Consider the following 15,189-nt stretch of genomic DNA (forward strand, 5'->3'; position numbering starts at 1 on the left):
GAGACCCCATTTAATAACCAACGACAATGACCCACTTGGTATGAAAAGTGGGGTTGCCCAGGTCTGTAAAAGAATGTCAGTGTTTCATCTGCTCATCTTGAGGAAAATTATGTCCTGCATGTTGAGAATCTTGCTGTGTGATTCCCACAAAATCTCCATCCAGGTAAAATAATGTTTTCTGCTTGCTTGTGCCAAGATGGCGTTTACTTTATGTTGTGTGTTAGAAGAGTTTGGATTTGATATCCCGCCTTTCACTCCCTTTAAGGAGTCTCAAAGCGGCTAACATTCTCCTTTCCCTTCCTCCCCCACAACAAACACTCTGTGAGGTGAGTGAGGCTGAGAGACTTCAGAGAAGTGTGACTGGCCCAAGTTCACCCAACAGCTGCAGGTGGAGGAGCGGAGACGCGAACCCAGTTCCCCAGATTACGAGTCTATTGCTCTTAACCACTACACCACACTGGCTCTCAGTGTGTTAACGATTACATGTCAGAAATGCAGTGCTTTTGTGCCCCTGCTGTCCAAATAAGAGTTAAGTAGGGGTGTGTGACTCAGTGAACATGGGGGTGACAGCAGCCCTTCCTAGTCTTGAGCCCCAGAGGTCGGCCAGTGATCAGGGTTTATGGGATGTATGGTTCAATAACATATGGGGGAACTTCAAAGATTCCTTAAAGAATTTCTAACCAGTTAAACCTGAGTGTTTGGATACCAGATGAATTAATCCCATTTAAACTAATGTAGCTGAACTTAAGTGTTGCAGTTTAACTGGTTTATGAATCAGGCCAATGGGTTTCTGTGATGGAAAGTTAATTAAGGGGGGGAGGGAGAACTAGTTTTACCTGGCTATAAAACCATCCTCTCCTTTACATGTGCACATGATCAATATTTCATGGGAGACCAGGTAATTCTAATGAATTTTTCTGGGTGCTACACAGTTAAACCTTGCCCGGTTGTGTGCTACCAATTCTCTTGTGTGTGTATATATATATATATATATATATATCCCCCTTTTTTGTCTCATTTTCTCCACACTTTTGTGACAGCTTGATGGCTGTCATCTGCTGTGAAAGCATGTGGCAGCAAAAGCACATTGCTGTCACAGAGCAGGGACACCCAGAAAGAGATGGCACTTGTGGTGTTATGCAGTCTGCACAATAAAAAAGGAAACCTTCGCTTCCTTAAATGATGAGATTCACTTTCTGAGGGTGTGTGAGTGTGTTCGTGTTTGCAGTGCTTGCCTGACATAGGTCACAAATGCAGAAGGCTTAGACTGTGCATAAGAATTGGCCGCAGGAGCTCAAATGTAGGAGCACCTGGGCAGCAATGTACAGAACATGTTCCTATTCTCTCTTTAAGATTAAAGGGACTTTGACTAATCCAACTTTTCTCTGGTGGCTTAAGGGAAACCTCAGCACTACTTTGAAAAGGGAAGAGTATTTTAGAAGGTGTTGTTTTCAATAGCATTGCCCAGAACCATTCAACCCCTTCTGACAGAAAATCTCATGCACAATGCTCCAGTTTAACTCCCTGTTAATCTGAGAATAACTACATTGCCAGTATCTATGCTGTCTCCCTGTCCAATTGCACCTATCAAAGAAAAAGGAGCAGCTTGCAGGAAGTACTCACCTTGCTATATTTTTAATAAAAGTGGGGTCTTTAACATCCCAGTTTTTTTGAATATTTAAATAAGAAAATACAAAATAATCTGGAAACAAAGCCTGATTTTAATTTTAGCCTTGCATAAACTGACATGCTCTTCTTCAAAAACCCATTCCAGCAGCTCTTGCCTCTCTGCCCAGTCATCAGTTTGTTGAAAAACTGGGAATTATTTAGAACTGATTCTATTTTTTAAAAAAATGTTTGTTTTTTGTGTCGGGGGGAGAGTTTGATGTATGCTTTTATAAATATTCTGTTTAGGATCACCACTTTGTCTCTTTGTTTTAAAAAACATCACACACATAAAGGCTCTCTGCAAACTACCAAATGTTTTAGTTTGATTTGGGTAGTTTCTGCCACACAGCAATAAGTTTTTTCTATCATATGTGGTAAATACATTGCACAAATGTTTGATAGTAAGTGTGATGAAATGAAATGAGAAGGAAGTGGTGTCTCCATTGGCAAGCAATTCCCATGTAACATGAAACAATTTCATAAGCATCAAGTTAGCTTTTAAAATAAATGTTTATGGTCTAACAATCCATTGGAGGATACCTAAAAAGGCCATGTTATCATTTCCCCATATTTATGCTGTAAATAATGGGAGTTTAAGTTACAAATAGTGTTACCTCGGGTTACATATGCTTCAGGTTACAGACTCCGCTAACCCAGAAATAGTAGCTCGGGATAAGAATTTTACCTCAGGACGAGAACAGAAATAGTGTGGCAGTGGCGCAGAAACAGTGGGAGGCCCCACTAGCTAAAGTGGTGCTTCAGGTTAAGAACAGTTTCAAGTTAAGAACAGACCTCCGGAACGAATTAAGTACGTAACCAGAAATACCACTGTATCCTGCTTTTCTAGAACACATTTGTTAAACCTCAAGATAGCTCAACATCACTTAAAACCACAATATATAAATGTATCTACCAGCAATATATAAAAATCACAATACGACACTCACAAATAAAATGTACAAAGAAAGCTTGCAATGCAGTTTTACACACGAGTTGGAGGGGTGTTTTTCTTTCATACAGACTACTGCTGCTCTGTGTGTTTTAGGGAATTTTCTGCAGGAAAGAGAATGCTACTTGAGCTGGGAAGCCATTAGTAGTGTTTTCAGTTAGTTAAAGCTGGAATGTTCAACTACGCAGGCAGCGTTGACCAAACTACGGCCCATTAGGCAGGGAAACAAATACTCAGTTGCTGCTCATAGTTTTGTGAGCAGTTTCTGAGAGCATAATTTTGTGATTAGGGTGGATGGATAGTCCAAGGATATGGGTAGTAAATCTGGTGACACAGGCAATAGAGGTTTGTAGCTTTTCTGTATCGTTGTTATGTATTGCGGCATACACCCAGCAAATGTGAAGAGGACTTGCACTTGTAACTTCATTTGAGAAAAGAATAAAACATGTTGGGTCTTTCAACTACTCAGATATAAAAAGGCTGCTCCAAAAGTAGGCCTTCAGCCTGCCATACTAATTTCACTTCAGGACAGATTTTATGTTCTTGTTTTTTTTGCAACAGAGGACTAAATTAGCAGAACTGATACTGGTGGTTTGGGGGAAGTTTGAAGTGGATCCACACTGGCAAGTGCTTAGAAATAATGTCAAGGCAGTAATCACACAAAGAGTTACATTGCTCATGGACAGGGTTTAAGTCCACTATTGTGGTGTATGGTTTCTCTGATTACTTTTTTTGAAATGGAAGTCATAATAATGGAGATGGTTCACTGGTGGCAAATAAGATTACCAAAACCCTTGACCTCTGCTTGAGCCCAAAGCTGAGGTGGAGCTGGTCTAGAATCATGTTCTGGGATGGAACCAGAATGCAGTCTGGAGGATGATGGTTAAAGCCAAGGGGCAACCCTTGAGTTTGCTACTTTGTCAGATTTAGTATCACAGACAGAACATAGTTTTGCTGGTCTGACTACTAAATATTGGCTGAGTGTCAGCTCCACTGAACAATGCAACATTTATTGCAATTGTCTGCAGCCCATAGACGAAATAAATTCGTTCTGCGAGTTGTTTCGTCTTGCGATTTTTTCGTCTTGCGGAGCGCGGATTCCCTGGGTATTAACGGCTTTAAGAAAAAGGAAACAAACTCGCAAGACGTTTTCGTCTTGCGAAGCAAGCCCATAGGGAAAATCGTCTTGCGAAGCAACTCAAAAAACGAAAAACCCTTTCGTCTTGCGCGTTTTTCATCTTGCGAGGCATTCGTCTTGCGAGGCACCACTGTAGCCTAATACCTAGCATATTATAAATTAATAAAGTGAATAAATGAATGTAAGAAAGGAAACAGTGGCGGCCCTGTCAGGAATATACTCAAAGTAAAATCCCATGGTCTGTAGCATCTGAAAAAGTATGTGCAGTGTCAGTGCCCAACTTCACTAGGCGGTCTGTTTCAACTGGGCAGGTGTCACTGCACTGTGAGATCTTGTCCAAACCACCACAGAATAAACCTACAGTTTTAATGACATTACACGTGGTAATTGCAAGCAAAAACATGTTTCCAGGGCAGGGGTCAGCAAACTTTTTCAGCAGGGGGGCCGGCTCACTGTCCCTCAGACCTTGTGGGGGGCCGGACTATATTTTGGAAAAATAATAATGAACAAATTGCTATGCCCCACAAATACACCAGAGATGCCTTTTAAATAAAAGGACACATGCTACTCATGTAAAACCTGCTGATTCTCAGACCATCCGCGGGTTTGATTTAGAAGGCGATTGAGCTGGATCCGGCCCCCGGGCCTTAGTTTGCCTACCCATGTTCTTGGAGTTTCCAGCATGCACAACAAGGTGTTTCCAGAGTGTATTCTAAGAATTCTCCTCTAAAGACCCTTTGTGAATTTGAAACAAAGGGGCACAAAGTTGGAGATATTAGTACTACCCTCTACTGTGTGGTGCCCAGAATTGTATGTGGTTGGGTGCTAACCTGCTTGTGTTGGCCCAAGAGATGGTTTTACACAGGCCTTGGTCTGGGCTGCTGCATCCTTTACCCACTCAAGAGGTTTCCCTCTTTGCTTGCTTTGCCCCCTCCCATAAAACAAGATGTTCCTTTCAGCTGTTGCCATTCAAGTCTCTTGTTTATCTGTGACAGAAGAGAAGCCAGGAAGCATTGGGCTAGAACAGGCATGGCCAAGCTTGGCCCTCCAGCTGTTTTGGGACTACAACTCCCATCATCCCTAGCTAACAGGACCAAGTGGTCAGAGATGATGGGAATTGTAGTCCCAAAGCAGCTGGAGGGCCAAGTTTGGCCATGCCTGGGCTAGGAGGAAGCAAGTAAAGAATTGTCACTGCCCCAAGGAATTTTTATTTTCTTGTTCCTTCTGATATTAGAAGCAGTTGTGTTGATAAAGAAAGGGTGGGATGAAGAGAAAACATTCTATTACTTTAAAAACAGAGTGTCATTTTGAGTGATGCTCACTGAAGTCCATCTATTTCAAGGAATCTACTTTGAGCATGACTAACATTGAGCACCAGTCTCGCCCATTTTCTGATGTACCCTTTGTACATCTTGGCTGCACTTCCCATTGTGTAACTCAGATAACCATTCCTGCTTTCTTTGGGTATGCAAAGCAATTACAGTTAACTCAGAAGCTACCATAAGAATGGTTTGTGAAACTCTCAGTAAGGAATTGAATTGTTCTAATATAAATTATTGGTTCATTACTTTTTCCATATCTGTTATCTTCCAACCTGGGGGGGGGGGGGAGGCCTCCTTTCCTGCTGCTGCCCTAAGAGCAAAAGTTATTTTATATTTCTTAAAAAATACCTTAGTAGAAAAACAGAGATTGCATAACTGTTATGCCATCTTCAGCCATATTAGTTTTGTATAACTAGGAGCTATTAATTTCTGGTTGTTAACTTGTTCTTATTGCTTCCCTTGCCCCACCTTAATGCCAGCAGTCTGAACAAGGGAAACCAGTTGTAGAGTATAGCCCTGGTCAGGATATGAGTACTAAGAACAGGTGGAAGCCTAAACAAATGCTGCTTTTACGTGAAGAGAGAGTGCACAGGAAGTGGCTTGCATCCTCTGTCAGATTATGCATTGGTCCTGTATGCAATATATGTAAAAATATTATTTGCAGCAGTTAATGTTAAATCACATAATGATTCACCTTTTAAAATTCATCTTACATTTACTTTTTACTCAGTTGTTTCCCACTCCAAGAAAGCATATAATGTAAGCAGCAAATAATAATTGATGCTAGAAAGTTTTATTTCTATACAAATAAGCAGAACCATCCAGAATACCACATCGGTGCTGGTTCTACATAATACAGTCGTACCTTGGATCTCAAACGCCTTGGCTCCTGAACAAATGATCCCGAATGATCAAAACCCGGAAGTGAGTGTTCCGGTTTTTGAACGTTCTTTTGGAAGCCAAACATCCAGCTGGGCTTCCAGTTGGCTGCATTCCTGCAGCCAATCAGAAGCCACGCTTTGGTTTCCGAACATTTTGGAAGTTGAACGGACTTCCGGAATGCATTCTGTTCAACTTCCAAGGTATTATTGTAGCCCGTAACCAAGTTGGGCAAAAGTTATTTTAGAGATCCCTTCAAGTACCTATGAAAAGTAACCTCTGACTTGGGTCCAGATATCATGTGGACTGCGGCACAAGAAACAAGGACGGGTTGATATGAAACTCATGCAAATGCATCCCCTTCACCATACAAATGTGATTGGGCTCTGGCTGGGGGCTCTGTTATCAAAAGTGGGGGGCAAATGGAGCTTTCCCTTCAGCTTCTGTCTTTGCACCCCTGACATTTCCCAAAGCAAAAGTTTCAGGAAACCTTGATGGACAGCCATTGCACGACCTACTTATCAGGCTACCAGAGAATTGTCTTACTGAATGGACCCTAATATTATCTAGCTACAAGTCTAGTGCAGATGTACCATAGTAGTGGCACATGCAGGCAATTGCTTTAAAAACCTGTGCACTGTATGTCATTAAAAAATGAAACTGTAAAGCATGCAATATATGTTAGAGGAATCTAACATATAGCATTCAAATGTTAGAAGTGGGTCTCCTGCATTTTAAGTGCCAGATAGAGAATCCAGGCCTTGGAAATGAGCTGGACTCCTAGAATCTACATTTTGAAAGTTATCTGTCCCCCCCCCCCGATTTTCTATACATTTTTGGGGGGAAACCTGCCCCACCCATCCCTGTTTTCAGTTGTCTCCCAATGAGTGTGATGTAGCTATTGTAATTCAAGGAGGCATGAAAGAAGTCATCTGGTTTTTCCAACCCTGGAATATATGCATAATGCCAAGTGAAAAGGGGGCAGAGAAATTGAATAACTTGGCTACACAATTCTGAATAGTAATCTGTCCCCCTGGTGCAGTTTGGCAAATTTAGACTCCGAACCAATGGTTTTATGAGGGAACCCCACCCCCATTTTAAATGGTTCTAAAGATTACTTCAAAATGTTGTAAGCCAGCCCTGCTGTGTTTGGGGACCCTCTGCTGATGGTACTACTTAACATTTATTATCATTTTAAAAATTTATACCACCCTGTACCCTTAGATCCCAGGGCAGTTCACAACACAAAATTGCAATATAAAAAACACAAAATACATAATACAGTGGTACCTCGGGTTAAGAACTTAATTTGTTCTGAAGGTCCATTCTTAACCTGAAACTGTTCTTAACCTGAGACACTCCTTTAGCTAATGGGGCCTCCCGCTGCCGCTGCACGATTTCTGTTCTCATCCTGAAGCAAAGTTCTTAACCTGTGGTACTATTTCTGGGATAGTGGAGTCTGTAACCTGAAGTGTCTGTAACCCGAAGTACCACTGTAAAAACAAGAAGCAAAACAACCCATTAATTGCCCTTCAACAACACATTTAAAAGGGCATCAGATGCCAATCAGCCAAAGGTTAAAGAAGAATGTCTTCGTCTGGCGCCTAAAGGTGTATAATGAAGGCACCAGCCAAACCTCCCTGAGGAGAGCATTCCACAAGCCGGGAACCTCTGCAGAAATTTATTCCAAAGTAGCTTTAATGACATCAGTATTCTAGAGTAGGTAGGTTCCAGTGGTCATAGGTAAAGGTAAAGGGACCCCTAACCGTTAAGTCCAGTCGCAGACGACTCTGGGGTTGCGGCACTCATCTCGCTTTACTGGCCGCGGGAGTCGGCATACAGCTTCCGAGTCATGTGGCCAGCAGGACTAAGCATGACAAAGCCACTTCTGGTGAACCAGAGCACGGAAACGCTGTTTACCTTCCCACCAGAGCTGTACCTATTTATCTACTTGCACTTTGAAGTGCTTTTGAACTGCTAGGTTGGCAGGAGCAGGGACCAAGCAACGGGAGCTCACCCTGTCACGGGGATTCATAGTTTTGACTCTAATCTGTATAATTTGAAATCTTGTGCTTTGCACGAATCCTAACAATAGCGCAACAATTTGCATACAGACCAAAGCTGGTGTTGCATCTTTCCTTCTGTCTGGCATGCAGTTGTTGTGCATATGGAGCTCAGAGGCAGTAACAGGAGTCCAGCCTGCATGTAGGGACAAACCCCTGTGTATTAAATGTGTGTTTTGGTGGATGATTTCTTAGAGTCTGGATTTTAATCCCGGGATATTGCTTCTCTCTGTCTCCTCTAGGAGTTGTGCCGCCAGCGTATGGCAGTGAAAACCTCCGACCACCCAGAGCCTCTGCATACGTCTCGCATTAACAGCATATCTTCGCAGTTCAGCGATGGGCCCATCCAGAGTCCTTCTGCTCGAAGCAGCACTTCATCCTGGTGCGAAGAACCAGTCCAGTCCAACATGGACATTTCTACTGGGCACATGATATTGGTAAGGTGCTAAGGCTGTTGAATTCAACTAAAGAGAGGCGCTTCGGATGCACTGTGGGAAATGCAGTGCATAAAACTTTATTTTAAAAAAAAAACAATTCAAAGTGTTGGTGCTGACCTTTAAAGCCCTAAACGGCCTCGGTCCTGTATACCTGAAGGAGTGTCTCCACCCCCATTGTTCTGCCCAGACACTGAGGTCCAGCACCGAGGGCCTTCTGGCGGTTCCCTCATTGCGAGAAGTGAGGTTACAGGGAACCAGACAGAGGGCCTTCTCGGTAGTGGTGCCTGCCCTGTGGAACGCCCTCCTTTCAGATGTGAAGGAAATAAGCAGCTATCTTAACTTTAAAAGACATCTGAAGGCAGCCCTGTTTAGACATCTTTAAAAGACGTCTGAAGCCGCCCAGCGTGGCTGGGGAAACTCAGCCAGATGGGCGGGGTATAAATAATAAATTATTATTAGTATTATTATAAAAACAAAAAACCCCGGCTCTTTAAAAGCCAGTAGGATTGTTATCTTCTTACCAATCTTTTTACTTTAAAGTAAATCTTTAGCACTTTGGTTTTGTTTCTTCTCATTGGTGTCTTGGAGTGCAAGCCCAGCCCTAGATCCACCAGGGTGTGCGAGTTTAGGATATGGAGCATCTCTGGTTCAGCCGGAGATACACAAACTTAACTCCCACATCCTAGGGCTGAACTTGCTGCGTGGAACCTATGCCAGTGTGATGCCCGAATAACGGGTATTCTGGTGGCAGGAGGGACTTATTCTGGACTCGTAACTCAGTTTAGTTCAGTCACGTGACCTGGGAACCCAGCAGAACTAACATCAACAGAAAGGGTGGTATAAGTCAAACTATATTTAAAAGGCTTGTTTTCCCTCTGCCAGGTTTAGACCAGGCCAGCCAGCAGCAGCCCTGCTGCTAGATGGAATAAATTAAAGCGCTAGCTTCAAAACCTTAGGAAGCATCCTCTCACATGGATGGAAAATGAATCTCAAGATTATTGGGCAGCAAGAATCAGAATGGGTGCTTGGAGTGTGCATTGCAAAAAGGCCAATATTCTGTCACCTGGCATGGCAGCCAAAGGGGTCTAGGTCTAAGTTCTGTTGACAGTCTAAGCAGATATATTTGTGTAACTGTCTGAACGCTGGATGCTTTCAGGTTGTTTTGGGTAGGTGAGAAACAGCTTGGCTTCTTGCTCTATAATTATGTCACGGGCTTGGCCAACACAATCTCTGATGACGAGTGAATTGTCTCCTTACAGCACTGCTTTTTTTCAAAATGCAATTCCTCCACCTCCTCTGTCATTACCTTCTTAGTTTTAAGTTGTTGGTTTTGTGGTGTGTTTTTTTTAATTGTTAGAATTGAACATAAACTCTAAACTTTAACTGCAAAAGCCAATTTCAATAAATTTCTATAAAACTGACTTAAAACTGTTAAACACCAGGTACTGAGTCTGAACAGTTTTCCTAGCTAAATAACTTCCTGGGGCTCTGAATTTTAGCATAACAGATGCATTCATATATGAGAATTGGATTCAATATGCAAAAAAACCCAACACACAAAAAACCCCAACCATCACACCTTTTCAGATCTATTCCCCACCCTCCCCCCATGCTCTGCTCCAACCTATTGGTTTACTTTCTTGTAGGTCACATCTGGAACTAGTTCACTAATACTTTGGTCTTACAAAATAATGCCTTTAAAAATTAAAGAAAACCTTGTCTTGCTAAAGTTTGTGGTTTATGCCCCCAAAAGTAAAGCTCATTTTGAGTTAAGATCTAATAAAATAAAGAAATATAAATGGATATGCACATGCTAAAGAAATGTTTACAGTTATCATTTGTTTATTAATATTTGATCTGTCAGCTTGACGAAAGCTAGCTGGAATTGGATTCAGGTTGCATGTTTGAGCACTTTTCTGTGTTTTTTAGTTGGTTAGGAATATAGCAGCGCTGTTTCATTATCCTGCACTCAGTTGTTGTCATTCAACCTTGAGTAAGCAGATATTTGGTAGATAAAAAAGAGGACAACATGTGTTATGCATTAGGTTGTAAGGGTTCAAAAAAGGGCTGCTGAAATGTTGATACAGCACCTTGGGAATCCGAACTGCAAGGCATTCATTGCGAGTGTGTACAAATTAAACCCACTGAGCCTAAAATAAGCAAATAGCAATGATTCATGAAAATTCTGTGTTGCTTTGCCTTGGTCTCTGTGAAAGACAAAGGGCAGGCAAAATATCTGTTCTTATTAGAAGGCGCAGTAATAACAATTTTTCAGGAGGTCAGATGGAAAGGGTTTCTTTTGCTTGAATGCCAAGAAAAGAAAGTTAAATGGAAGGTTGAACAGATGGTGTTTTGTCCAGTGCTAGTGTTTCCAGGATCCTTTTAAAGACGTGCAAGTTGAGCATATTCTTTGAGTGTGGAGAGTTATATTGCTGGTGATTAGTGGCCGGTAAGCTTCCTCCAGAATGCACATCTGATTCTATTCTAAAGCTCGCTCATACATGAGTACACATATCATACATTTGTTTTCAATGGAAATTAGCATTCTGTCTCCATCTGTATCTCTCCTGCTCTCTGTCATGCCTACACAAATGCAGCCCTGTACTCCAGCATGATCATGTCCCCAGTTGCACATGTGAATGCCACATATACCTTGCTTCCCTTCCAGTAGGCTGCATCTGAATAGAGCCAGGACAGAACCTTTGTTCCTTCCCAAGGCAAGGAAGGACAGCTTGGGAAGCAATGTGTTCTCTCTAGCTCCAAACAGGTCGTAGTGGGAGTGAGTTATCTCGCTCAGCTGCAGATTTAAGCCTGTGGCTTAAAATGAGACTTTGCTCAGTAGCCTCTGTCTTTGGCTCCAAACTCTTCCACCATTGTATCCCACCATGTTTGTCCTTCAAGAAACTCCCTGGTCATCACCTGATGTATTGGCTACCTTCTGTTTTTCCTATGTGACAGAGATTGCATGCCCAGGAAATTTCATATCAATACAATGCTAGGCAGATATACGTTAAATATGGAAGGTTTGCAATACTTCTTATTTTAAAAATATCATTGTTTCCATAATTGGAACACCAGTTTCATGAGGCCATATTTATGAGATCTGTTCTACTCTGTGGTCTGTGTATTTGCAGTTGGACGTTGAAAATACCATGTCTTTGGCATTCCAAATGAGATAACATGACTGTGGATGGTTTTTGCCTTCCTATTAAAACAACAACAACAACAACAACAACTCCTAATTATTTATTCAAATATTATTGCATGTTGCATTTAAAATAATCTTTGTTTAAGAAAACAAAGCCTTGAGAACGGCAGTGGAAACCCTAAAAAATGTGGTTCGGTGAAGACTCATCGGAAAGAACCTTTACAACGTAGATATGTATTAAAATATAGTATGCATTAATTAAACTCTCATTACTTTGGATAGGGGCGTTCAATCACTATGCTTGAAAAAATGTAGCAGGTCTGAAGGGAGGAGAAAAAAATGTTTCTGTGTATGTATTAGTGAGAAATTGTCTTTTAATGTGGGTGCCTAGATAGTCAAGCAGAAAGATACCAGGAAATGAATTACTCTTTGCACTTATCTTACCTGTCAGGGAAAACTGACTTGTACCATTCATTGCAAGAGGCAGCTTGGACTCTTGCCTTGGAGGCACAGCTGTTGTTTCCCCTTTTCTTTGTTCTTAATTTTCGTTCGGAACAGCTAAAGGCACATTGTGTTTTGCTACATTATTTTTTTTCTTTCGTGAACTTGGAAGTGGGGATTTACTTACTGGTTTTATAACCTGCTTTTCAAACTAATTTTCCAAAATGGCCTACATTTAAGAGACACATTATAAGAATATAAAAATGCAACAGTAGCAATCAAAGCACTAAGGTACATGGCAATGCAGAAGAAAATAATGGGTGGCACTTCATTATTTGTGTGCACCTCTTTTTAGACACCAGCCTATGGAGAGAATTCCACACTGTGGTGCCAGCACTGAAAAGGCCCTGTTCTTGATATCCACCAATAGTATACTTGTTAATGATAGACCAGAGAGCAAGAAACTCATACAAATTCATATAGGCAAAGGACATCCTTAAGATAACCTGATTGCTGCCAATAAGGGCTTTAAATATTATTACCAGCACTTTCTCTTCATCCCAGGAATCAGCTGGTAACCAGGACAATTGATATAGGATAACTGTCATTTGATCTGACTGCATTGTTCCCAGTGGTGTCCTGGCAACCACAATTTATACCATTTGCAGTTTTGCAATTGTTTTTTTAAAGGCAGCCCCATGTAATTGCAGCCTGGATTGAACTAATGGATGGTGAAAAGAGGCCAGATCCACCTTTTCTAGGTAGTTGGCAGACCAAGCAACTAAAACTGTTAAAATCCCTCTTAGTACCACCTGAGCTTCCAATGATAATGGGAGTTCTTTCTCCTCTCTTGGATCAGACAGTGAAAAATGAGTGTTAGAATGGGATATCAGCTGCCCACTGGTGATGCTCTAGCCCGGATCTTTTGATAACATCATCTAGTGGTTATAGGGAGACCAGAGGCGATCCCTGTGGCACCCCATAAGCTAAAGGCTGCTAGTCCAACATAAGATGGATGGTGGACTTGGGACCACAGGGTGTGGAGGTGGTCTTTTGTATTTCCACTGAGGCAGAATTCAATTTTCCTGCATTAGTTTGCCTGTAACTTTAACAATTGCAAATTTGCATCCATGTTTCTACAAGCTTCCAAACCGCAGGGGGTAGCCATTTTGCATTTTTTGGCCAAAAATCACAGGTTACCATGCTGGCCCAATAAGGAAGAGTATCCAAAAGCCACAGTAGTTTGATACCTGTACAGAATTCTGTGTGGAATATATGTGCTAGAAGGGCAGTAAGAGTAGAGGAACAGAAAGTTAGAGCCCATAGGGGTATTGCCAACGGGACATGGTCCAAGTTACATAAATCCACAGACTGCTGTTGGAAAGGCAAAGGGAATAGGTGCCTCTCTTGAAAAATGGCTTGCCTTTTTATTCCTCAGGCAGTAGACTGGTTTGACTGGGTGTGGGAAAGTGCTCCCCACATGTGGCCTGCCTATATTCACATTGCTACACCTGTCGTTTCCTATACGGGGGGAGGAGCCTGTGGCCTTCCAGATGTTGCTGGACTACAACTCCCATCATCCATGGCCATTGACCATGTTGGCTGGGGCTGATGGGAGTTGAGTCCAACAATGCCTGGTTCTGCAACTCTGTCCCATAACTACCATAGGCTTTTCTATTCATTTTGGGACATAAGAAAAGGATGCCAGATTGAGGTAATATTGGACTTTTCCTTTTGAAGGACAAATATACAACCTTTGCTTTGTTTCTATACAGTGTAACGTAAAAAACCCCCACTGCATTTAATAAACTTCTAAATTGAAAATACACATTTAAATGCATTGAAATAAATCAATGGAGCTACTGAACAATATAAAGTATCCTCCTTTAAAAAAAAAAATCACGCACACATTGTTGTATTAGGTTACAATTTTTTAAAACCATTGAGTGCTCCAGCTAGAAATGTATGTATTCAGTTCTGGTTTATTGTCACCCAAATTTGCTGAAAGAAAGAAAACTGCACAAAAGGAATCTGATAATGGAAGGCAGCCTGGTTGAATAAACTCCCTTTCTTTGCCGTATTCTCCTTATTAACTCTGTAATTAATTATACATAACTAAGGAAAGCTATGGAAATTGCATTTTGAGATGTATCATATCTGACTTCATTTCAGACTTCCATGCAATTTACTATTAATGAAGCAGGGATGGAAGCCCCAAATCTATAATTATTACTTACCATTTGAATGACAAGCAAAAATTATTATCAGCATAGTTTCGAATGAAAGAGGATTAATGCCTAATGTTGGAATTGTTAAATCTATCATATATATATATATATAATGCTTTCGTAGATTTTCACGGGTACATATATATATATATATACCTTTTCACTAAAGCATTTTGCCCGTAAGAGTTTTCGAGAACATTGTTTGCAATGAAATTAACCCTCTCCTGGGTTAAAAAGGATTTTCTTAAGTTGGACAGATTGCAAATATTTTTTCAAATGAATGAATATTTTGTGGTGGCTGAAGCTGTTCATCTGGGCACTGCTACAGAGCTCCTTGCTCATATATCTGAAATGTATATAAACACACAGACAGGTATATGGAGTAGGGGAGCAATGCAGTATCAGAGCAAAGATGGCTGGGATAAAGGGTGTAACAACCAACATTTAAAGATCTATTTTATATTAGGGGTTTTAACATACTGACAGCGATTTTGTTCAATGTTTGTAGGGTCTAAAAGCAGAGATGAAATGCAATATTGTCACCAACCATCGCCATGTTAAAATGTCTGAATAATTAGCATTATACTTGGCAAGTGAGGCCTGTAATTGCAATGAGAATTTTAATTTGCGTAATTTATATATAAATAAGTGTGGTTACCAGCCAGGAATTTCAATGGGATGTTGTGCTGGGTTTTCATATTGCTGTTGGGCTAGGTTGGATGATATGTGACACGAAACCAGCAAGGTGGTAAAGGGGGATGCGCCTGCCCTTCTAACTGTAGAGAACTCGTTATCTTCAGTGCAAATATTTGCACTCTAGTTTAAAGTGAATGGAATTTACTTCCAATAAGATTTCAGCCTAAAGTGTGTACAGCCGCTTTGGTGAGTTGAGCGCATGTCATTGAGCCCTTGTACT

At 41.3% G+C, this 15,189-nt stretch overlaps 1 protein-coding gene across 1 annotated transcript in view; it reads left to right on the forward strand.

The window, feature by feature from the left end:
- PTPRN2 (protein tyrosine phosphatase receptor type N2) overlaps positions 1–15,189 on the forward strand; it is a 604,238-nt gene that overhangs the window by 514,644 nt on the left and 74,405 nt on the right. The window contains exon 14 of the mRNA XM_081882780.1: positions 8,262–8,456. Coding sequence (XP_081738906.1) covers positions 8,262–8,456 — 195 coding nt within the window. The remainder of the gene's footprint in view (positions 1–8,261; positions 8,457–15,189) is intronic.

Source organism: Podarcis melisellensis, assembly GCF_964234715.1.
Source record: "Podarcis melisellensis genome assembly, chromosome: 12".
NCBI classification, from domain to species: Eukaryota; Metazoa; Chordata; class Lepidosauria; order Squamata; family Lacertidae; genus Podarcis; species Podarcis melisellensis.